Raw genomic sequence first — 9,965 nt, forward strand, 5'->3', positions numbered from 1 at the left:
CTCTACTATCCTATTTACACCATTTTGTTTCTCTACTGCTATTCAAAAATCCACAGAGGAGAACCATTTCCACATCACTCAGCAAAAGCAAAATGTTTCTAGAACAGACATAACTATCAAAAAAGTTAAACTTGGTAAACAGAAGGCAGCCCAGGTTTCTGCCACAGCTTGGACAGACTGTTGGATTAAAAAAAAATTCAAAAAAATTTTAAAAAATAAATTCAACTTTATAAGCTCAAATGGTACCCGACTTGAAAGAGTAAGCCACGACTGTACGAAAGCCTCCCACCATTAAGTATTTCCCCAAATTTGTAGTCGCATTGTTTCAAAAACCATAAAATGAAAGAAAAATAAATTGGATGGGTGGGTTGGGCAGCGAAAAGGAATAAACATAGTAACAATGTTTCAAATTCTATTTATTCTAAACTGTTGGGGCAGGGGGAAAGGGAAAGCAAGTATTCAAATCTAAGAGTTTTACATACTCTTCAAAATTTCAGCAGTCAAAAAGTTACAGTGGTAATGGGACATTAACATGACATAACATACCTGCAAAGTTTGCTTAGTTAAGACACTGCATTCCAAGAAGCATTGATGGAATACACACTGATACACAAAACTTGCCTAATAACTAAAAGTTCTAGTTTACAGCTGCAGAACCCACCCTTCCACAGCACTTACAGCCTCCCAGTATTACTACACTTAACACAGGGAAAAATGATTTAGTTTTTTTTTTTTTTCTTAAATATCAAGTGATTCAAGATATGCAAAACCAATCAAAGAATGGAAATAAGTTAAAACACCTAAATATGGACTAAATCTAATTAGCTTTTAAATTTACAGATAAAGAAAACCTAAGTATCGTAAGTCAGGGATTGTTTTCAGTACACTTAAAACTCCTCCAAAGTTAAGCACTGACCCCAAATGCCTTGATGACTTCTGCCTACTGGTTTCCTCCTGTGCAAGGAGTGAATATCACACTTCCTGTGAAGTTACAACAACAGCAGAAGAGCTTTTGAAAAGACATTTCAAGTATTGGGGATTATAAAATGCTTTTGCTTTATTACATTGATCAGTATTTGCAGCCCAGGATTTCAAAGTCCTGAAGGTCTCTGTTCCTACCAGTTATCTGTGCATTATCTCCATATTAGAAGTAGCTGGCTGTAAGGATCCTAAATACATCAAGCTCCCTTACATACCAGGGAAGGAGTCCTCTCTGGTGGTAACAGAAGAACACCTCAAGCGTTCAACCTTATGCAGACACAAGAAAAGTATCACCACATCAAGGTAAACTATATTCAGGTATTTATCAAAAAGCATGAGTTGACATCATATAAAAGTTTAAATTATTTTCAAAATAAAATTCATTAGGTTTAAGATTTAAAATTGGCTTGAGGATGTATGATGAACTTCAGGATTTGTGATGCAGAACATGTATGAGACAAATGCAATTTCAGTCTAAAAGCCACTGTCAGACCAGAAACTCTCTTTGCATAAGAAGTTCATTTCTGACAGCAGTCATTTGGTGCATAGTTAAGAAAAGAAAAAAACCCATTACTCTAGTTATACACCTCTGAACTTTCTGGGATCTCCTGTGTAGGAGTTTCCCAAGCTTGACAAGGCATCTTTGTGTTTGATTTCCATCAATTCAGAGGAACTACATTTTCTGGAATGTTTTCTATACTTTTGTACATGAACATCACCAAACATATCTAAATTTCACTAACAAGTCAGTACTTAAATATCACGTAAGTAGTTCCAGTACCTTTTAAGTGAAGAAAATTACTATCTCAGTTTCCCCTCCTTTAATCTCTATATCATTACTTTCAGTTTCTGTTGAACAGAAAAGCTTTTACTCAGAACACTTTCAGTTTCAATTTAGCAGGGAAGTGTAAAAGAATGTGTTCTGCTCGAGAAAGTCATCCAAAGTGAGGATAGCAACCAGGAGTCAGGGTAAATGGGAAAAGGATGAGTTAGAGGTTAGAAGACAACAGCTATCTAGGAAAAAAAAAAATCAATTTATAGCTTACTTCAACATTACATGAGCCTTAATTATACCACAATGGTTAACACTGTTTAAAGCCAATTCTCCTTCACCCCACTTACTCACAAAATAGTTTAAAATATGAGACTGCAAATGAGAATGTAAATTGCTTCTATAAAGTGATTTGTAATGTTTCTACAGTTTCTAGGAAATCAGGAGCTAAAACAATCTTGCAGAAGAGGGTGACTGCAGTTCTGTGGAATAAAAAGACCAAACAGAAAACAAGACAGAAACCAAAGCTATGAAACTCTGATCAAGCCCTGCAAATATGTTCAATAAATACATATGCTTAAAAAAAACCCACCACCTCATCTCAGGGTTAGTAAAAGCATCCTAAGAATTCTGCAAAGATGAACATTTCACTTATAAAAAGAAAAGGAAATAAACCCCCCTGCAAATAATACTGCACCCAAGAATAAATGCAACAATCAATCAATTTATTTTATTTTTAAAGTGGATGTTAAGCAAGAAACAGCCAACTGTGGTGGAAAGCCAGTTTCCATTTTATGTGGGTTCTTCTTTCAGAAGAAGAAAAAAAAAACAGACCCAAACCGTGTCTGCTGCTACTCCAGTGCACTACTAAAGCCTCAGCATCACAGCTACAGCCACCTGATACTTAAACACCTTTTTATGTGGGAGGCGCAGACTGAGAGCTGATCTTGAGCACTTACTGCACACCCTCCCTTTCACAATCACTGGTTATGACAAAACACATGAAGTGCTTCCGAATGTAGGTTAGGGGAGAGTGTCAAAACATCACGTGCACCACGAGACATTAGTTGGGGGTAAGCTGTGACAGGCAAGAACAGGCTCTTTGAGAGATATTTACCAACATACACAATGAAAAGCCTTTGAGACTTCATAATATCTTGGTAACTGATATGCACAGCTCATCACAAAACTGATTGTTTTCATTTGACATAATAAAAGAGTAAGTGTGCTTTTAAGGAAAGGTCGTTTTCAAACACTTATAAGCTTCTCTTCTGATATACTACTTATTTAGACTCTAAGGATTCTTAGTATCCTTACATTAGTGCATTTATTTGCATACCCTTTTGATATCTAATAGTAGCTCCTTAAAATATACACTGTATTTTTCTCTAAAATTTCAATAGTATCCTCTAAACTTGTCCCAGTAAATGTACGATATATACAAGGACAAGCCCAAATGAGGCTATTATTTACAAACTTGTGTTTAAAAAAAGAAACACAAAGCCCACGCCAATGCTGTTACTCAACTTTGTTTGTTCTGTGATAGTGCTCTGCTGTCACTGCATTCACCATTTCGCCTCTGCTGTGCATTTCCTCCATGTTGATGTACAAAAATATTCCTCTTCTCTCTAGCAAAGGTACGCTTTTCAGGTTCACTCTGCCAGGAGGACCTTAGGGGCAGGGATCCAGTTATTTACAACTTGAAATGCTATAAAATATCAAACTGGTAATATTCTTTATTCTAGAAGACCTTTGTGTACATTTTAAGTCTTTTCCTCTGTGCAAGACTGAAACCTATTACCTTGTGCAATGCAATTTTGGTTTACCCCTTCTCTGACAAATAAACCCTTCCCCATTCTAAATAATTTCCTCTTCTCTACAGCAGCATTTCCACTACTTTCAAAAACAATACAGAGCACCTGCAGCCCTCCCTACATCCAAATGAAACGATCTAAGTCAGGCCCTGATCTGCAAGGCCTGAAACAATAATCCAACATTTCCTCCCAGCAATACGGAGATCAAGAGAATCTTTTTTTATTATAACATGGATTTTAAACAAAATTCAATACAGGGAGTCTTAGGAGTGTTGAATTTCTTTTAGGGTGCCAAAGGTCAGAGATGATTTATTTTTCAAATGGCATTCTTTCTGAACAGGTGTTTACTGCTCTGGTTTACTGTGACAACCACCCATGTTATAGACTACACACAGTATCTATTTGTTAGAATTCTTTTGTTCAATGACAGTGCTCTCTAGAAGGCCACCAAATGGGATCTCTGCCTTCTTGCAGCCATACTAGTTAAAACACATGTTCAGATGCTTCAGGAGGAAAAAACATAATTTTTAATATTTCATTTAAAAAGGCATATTGAAGAGTTAATTACTGCAACAGTTCAAGAATCAGAACAGATATTTTACCACTACTACTACTACTAATAATTCCATAGAGTACGAATTACATCTTCTTCCTCCTTCCTTTCTACCAGCTGCACTAGTATTCTACAAGCTGGTATTTTATGGGTAATAATAAAGTCCATTATTTGTTTTTTGGAAATCGAGCCCAACAGTTCTAACATACCTTTTGTCCACTGCTGTATTTCATATTTTCTCCTCCCCCTACCCACCAACAGGAATGAAGGAATCCAGTAAAACAGAAACAGTTTTATAAAGAAGGCTGTAAAGACTACTCCAAATCTGGAATGCACTTAGATAAGCACCAAGACTCTGTACCATGCAACTTTATGAGAACAGGCAAAGAAGCTAATGCAAAAGCAAATCAGTATTTTCATGCTAACAGAAAACAGATATTTATGACCACAGCTAAGAGGCCAAATAAGCCCTCTGCTCAGACCATAAAAAAAACGCCCTGCAGTATGACTGTTCTGTTTCCTGCAGGAAATGAGATACTTGTATTAGATACCCCTGTGGTTTTCATACTGTAAATGTATCAGCTGGTACAAATCCTCCGGAGAGGACTATTAACTAATGCTTAGAAAGAGCAGTGGCAACAGCAGACCGCACGTAGCACCTCAGAGAAGAGGGGACAAAAGCTGGCAAGTCGTCCCTAAAAAATCTGAGAGCCTGCAGCTGAAGAACACATCTTGTAGTAGAGGCGATGTCTGAGGAATGTACATATCTACACCCTCTTATTTCCCCTTACTCCGCTTACTGCTTCTTTAAATAAGGAGCCTATTGCTCATCACCACTCCTCTCATTTAGAAGCCTCAAGCCGCTCCTCATTAAACCAACCCTGGTTACACGCGGCACAGGAGGACCATCCACAGGCTACACACATCTCATGCATGCATGGCCATTTTTCCTCCTTTCTACCGTGATTAAAAAAAAAAAAAGGTTATTATTTTTTTCCGTTAATGTTTCCGAGTTGCAAGGGCGCCGAGCGAAGTTCCCGCCGCGGGCGATGGGGCAGCCCCCGCCCGGGCAGGGCTCCTCCACCCGGGAAGACCCCGCTGCTCCCCCATCCGCATCGCTCCCGCCCGCCTGCCTGGGTGGAGCCGCTCGCCCTCGCCCGACAAGAGCCGATCGTGTTCTCCATTGCAAAACCACTGCCAGGGCCAGAAGCGGGAAGGAGAGACCAGGGGGAGGAGGAAGGGAAAAGAAGGTGTAAACCTGTCTGGGGGAGAGCCCGGGGACGGACACGGCCGGGGGGCGGGAGGGCAGGCCCAGGGGGGCCAGCGGGGAGACAAAGGAGGGATGGAGGATGCCCAAGGAAAACAGGGGAAGCCGGGGAGGGGGCGCTGCCGGGGAGTCCCGTGGGGCACCTGCCCCGGCACACCCCCGCACAGACAGACAGAAACACACACACGTACCGAGCAGCAGCAGGCGGTGCGTCTGCTTGTACTCCCTCTTCTGCTCCTTGAGCGCCCGGTCGATGCTCTTACTGACTTTCCTCGCCTCCTTCTCCGCCTCCCGCTCCTCCAGGCGCAGCTTCTCCCAGGTCCTCTGGAGCGCCGGCGGCTGGTGCAGCGCCTGCTGCCGCGCCGCCTTCCCACCGCCGCCAAGGCCGGGGCCGCCGGCCTTGGGCAGCGCCGGCTGCCGCTCGGGGGCCGCCCCATTGCCGCCGCCGCCGTTCTGCAGCAGCAGCAGCGGCGGCCCGTCCGCCTCCCCGCCGGGCTTACCGCCGGGCCGGAGCGGGACGCCGAGAGGCTGCGGCTGCGGGGCGGCGTGAGGCTCCGCCGGCGCTTCGGGCTCCGAGGCGGCGCCGGCGCTGGAGATGGAGCCGCCGCCGCCGGCGTCGCCGAAGAGCCGCGGGCGCAGGCTGTAGCAGAGCCCCATGGCTCGGTGCCCCCGCCGGGGACGGGCTGTGGCGCGGCGGCGCTGGCCTCAGCGCTTCCCGCCGGCCGGGCAGGCGGCGGCGGGCGGGGAAGGGGCGCCGCGGAGCCCCTCACGGCCCCGCTGGGCCATCTTGCATCTTCCTCCCGGGCTGTGGCGGCGGCTCCTCGGCGCCGATCACCTGACACCGACCGAGCTGCCACCGCCGGGTCCACGTTACCGTAAATACCCCAGCGCCAGCCCACCGCGCAGCGCCGCCGGGGGAAGGGCGGGGGCGCCGCGCCGGCACACAGGCGCACACGGAGCGCAGCCCCCCGCCCCCCGCCCAAGGGGGCCGGGGTCTCCCGGAACTCCCCCTCCGCGCCCTGCCCGGGAGACCCTCGTCCCCCACGCCACCTGCCCTCCTTTGCTTCCTCTCCCACTCCTTGCTTCCTCCCTGCCTGGAAGGGCCGCCGTGCCGCCTGTGCGAGCCCCGAGAGCTGCACACACCCCTACCCCTCCAGGGCTGTGCCCCTGACAGACAACGTCTCCCCCGGCAGCCCAGGGGGAGAAGGCGAGGCGGAGGCCTCTCACTGAGAGGGACCCCGCACGGTGACAGCGGCCGCGGAGAGGCCGAGGCAGCCCCCGCCAGCCTGGCATCCTCACAGCTACAACACGGTTCTGAGCCCTGTGCACACACATGCGGCGCCTCGCCCACGCGCTGACTAAGGATGCCGTGGGAGGAAGGCTTTGGGTGCGACGGTAGGAGAAAATAATAGGCAATGTTGGGGTTTGTTCGCTGTCTCAGTCAGTGTTGGCAGCAGTAGTACTCCAGCAGCGTGCTGCTGTGGGCTGTGGAGGAAAGGCTGGTGCTAGAAAGCCAGTTCCAAGGCGGTGGCAGGCCTCCTCCAGAGAAGACCTGGAAAAATTCAAGTTATTTGGAATGTATCTCAAATAGGTTCTCCTTCTGCCTCATGCATCTCCATGTTCTTCATAATCTCAGCAGTCCTTTTGCAGGGGTATGTGGCTACTGGATGCAACTGGGTCTCTGAATCTTAGAGCAGAGGTCATGTCACGTGTTCATTATTATGACTGACGTGTACCTTAGCATAATTTAGAGACTCTAGCATCAGTAACCTTGACTGTGTTCATGAACGTCTTTATTAATGTGGCATCTCTTTGGATTCTGTAATGACCTGTTGTATTAGGTCATTGGTTTTGTCTCCTATATTTTTGCAGTGACCAATATTCTGTTAACTGATGCCACTGTTTATATAATGTGGCATCAAGAAATGGAGGGAGGTAAAATTCCCATACTTCTTTACAATTAATGAATTAGAGCAAATTGGGCACAGTTTTTCGTTTCTGGATATGGGAAACAGAATTGGTTTTGTGACAGATCTATTTGTGTCAAATGGTTTAACAAACATCTTATAAAATAAGTATTTACCAAGCAGTGAGTTGTGTGTTAACATTCACTGGAAAAAAAATCCCCAACACCCTACACAGGCATAAAATAAATAGATTCCTTTTAACTGAAAATATCAACTCTCTGTGATTTCACCACACAAAGGAAATTTTGCCACTGAAAATATTAGGAGGATCCAGCACACTCTAGATGTTGTTTTCTTATACCCTTCAAAATGCTCACCAACTATTTAGATGCTTTAGATCCAAGAAACCACCCCATAACTTTTACTTCTATTGTATGTTTTAATACCTGACCTTACAGTGTCCTCGTTGCAATCTTCTTGCAAAACCTGTAAGCAGTTACATCACAGCAGAGGATATTTCACCACTATTGCAGAACTGCTCTGCCTTGGCTCAAAATCTTTATGGACCATAAGGATACAATATTTTTTAGGTTGGGAGTGAAAGATTTCCGCTTTTGGCTGAAAACAAACAGGAATTTGGATAAGAGGAATCTCAATGGACTGGGTAGCTGGGATCCTGGGATTAGTAGCTGTATACTTTCTGGTGTAATTGGATCACATTGGAGAATTTGCTACTCATCCGACAATATAATAAAACCATGAAAAAACCCAACTACAAGCAAAAGCCAAAGTAATGGTGAAAGGGATTTAATATTAGGGATTTAATATTTGGGGTCCAAATGTTGATGGACATACTCACTTTTGTGAAGGTGATCCTTAGAGCTCGATGCATACAACAGCATTTGCAGAACCATGAACTGCTTTCCAGATAGTAGAAGAAATGCCATAACCTGGCCAAATAAGTTCAGATCAGCACCTGCTAAAGTGCTCCTGGGCATGTACACTGTGTACTCAGTGAGTAGCAGGGAAGGTGAATGATATATTCACAATTAGAGAAGAGACCTGGCAGAAAAAAAATGGCACTGTAAAATCACATGCTTTGTAAGTAATTTTGAAATAGCAGTCCATGTATTAACAACTATGTATAGTTAGGATCCTTAAAAGAACTGACTGCTCTGCCAAACACTGAAATAAATGCTCTACCTTATAAAGTGTCACATAAAATATGTTCAGTGAAAGATCCTATAAGAGCAAACTGTGTCTTGAGAAAGAAGTCTTACATAATTCTTTTCTTATAACTTCTAATCAAGAACAATAAGCAGCCTGTCTTCTCTCTTCCCCAGAGGAATAGTGATCATCACTACTTCCGGATTACCATGGACTGAGATTTTCAAGAATTTAAAGCGAAAAAGTCAGTATGTTGCAGTTTTCTGATCTCAATACCCTTTGAAGAATCTTTCATAGAATTTTTGAAGGGTAGTCATCCAAACCAGAACTTAATGACTGGCTCAGTTTCTCAGCACTAATTAGCCACAAGTCTCATTGTGTTAACTGAAATTGGAATCATAGGATCATAGAACGGCCCAGGACTCTTCTCTGGGGAAGGGATCCTCAGAATTTCACCTGGTCTGACCTTTCATGGGAACGGCAGCCTAGATGAGATCATCTAGTACCTTGTCTAGCTGCATCTTGAAAACCTCCAGCAATGGGGATTGTACCATGCTCCTGGCAAGGTTGTTTTAGTGAATGGTTGCTCCCACTGTAAAAAATTCTTTCTTGCATTGAAATGAAACATTTCCTGGTGCAACTTGCACTCATGACCTCTTGTCTTCTCCACGTAGCTTCTTATAACATTTTTGTCTTTGTGACCACCCTTTATATACAGGGATACTGTGATAAGGTTTCTCTTGAGCGTTCCCTTTTCCAAGGAGAAAAGAAGGTCACTCCTGAGCCTTCTCCACAAAGATCTTACTCTCAATCTGCTCACAGGCAGCCCTTGGATTATCTTTTTGGCCTTTCTTGGGACCTTTTCCAGTCCATCCACATTTCTTTTTTTATAATTGTGGGGATGGTTAATAAATAAGTACCTTTGGTTATGAACTTCTGGTTCATAGCTTTAAAACTTTAAACTGTTTCTTCTTTTTTTTTTTTTTTTTGCTTTCAATGTATAGTTCTGCCTAAGAAATAACTAATTAGAGGTGGTATCCAGTCATATGGGTATGTCCATGAGATGGCTTTATTTAGTCCAAGGAGTAAATAGTAAGTCTAGTAAGAAAATCTATAAATATTATTCTTAAGATGTGTCTTTACTGTTTCTTAAAAAGAAGTGCAAGTTATTAATTTCTTAAACACTCATATGAAAATAATTTGTGTCCTTTTCCTAGTTTTATAATAATTTTGATTTAACAGTATTTATTGACACGATATAACTTTTTGGGATTTATACAATGTTCCAAGTTTTAACCAAGAAGTGAGTGCTTGTCATCAAACCAAAATAAATACAGTAAATGCAGTTGCCTAGAAAATATAACTGTGTGGTAATTGAAGGGACTCCAGCTAAGTGGATCTGTAAGAATTTTGATAAGGCAAGGAGAAGCTGTTCTGGGGCTGGAGATTTGTTTATGTTCTTTTTCCTCTGATAAGTCACTGTAGAGGTGAATGAGTTCACCCA

At 43.5% G+C, this 9,965-nt stretch overlaps 1 protein-coding gene across 1 annotated transcript in view; it reads right to left on the minus strand.

Moving 5' to 3' along the window:
• The window catches only part of GNAL (G protein subunit alpha L), a 181,931-nt gene extending 175,322 nt beyond the window's left edge, over positions 1 to 6,609 (minus strand). The window contains exon 1 of the mRNA XM_053988752.1: positions 5,579 to 6,609. Coding sequence (XP_053844727.1) covers positions 5,579 to 6,044 — 466 coding nt within the window. The 5' untranslated portion in view covers positions 6,045 to 6,609. The remainder of the gene's footprint in view (positions 1 to 5,578) is intronic.
• Positions 6,610 to 9,965: the final 3,356 nt, after the last annotated feature.

Source organism: Vidua macroura, chromosome 1, assembly GCF_024509145.1.
Source record: "Vidua macroura isolate BioBank_ID:100142 chromosome 1, ASM2450914v1, whole genome shotgun sequence".
In the NCBI taxonomy this organism is placed as follows: Eukaryota; Metazoa; Chordata; class Aves; order Passeriformes; family Viduidae; genus Vidua; species Vidua macroura.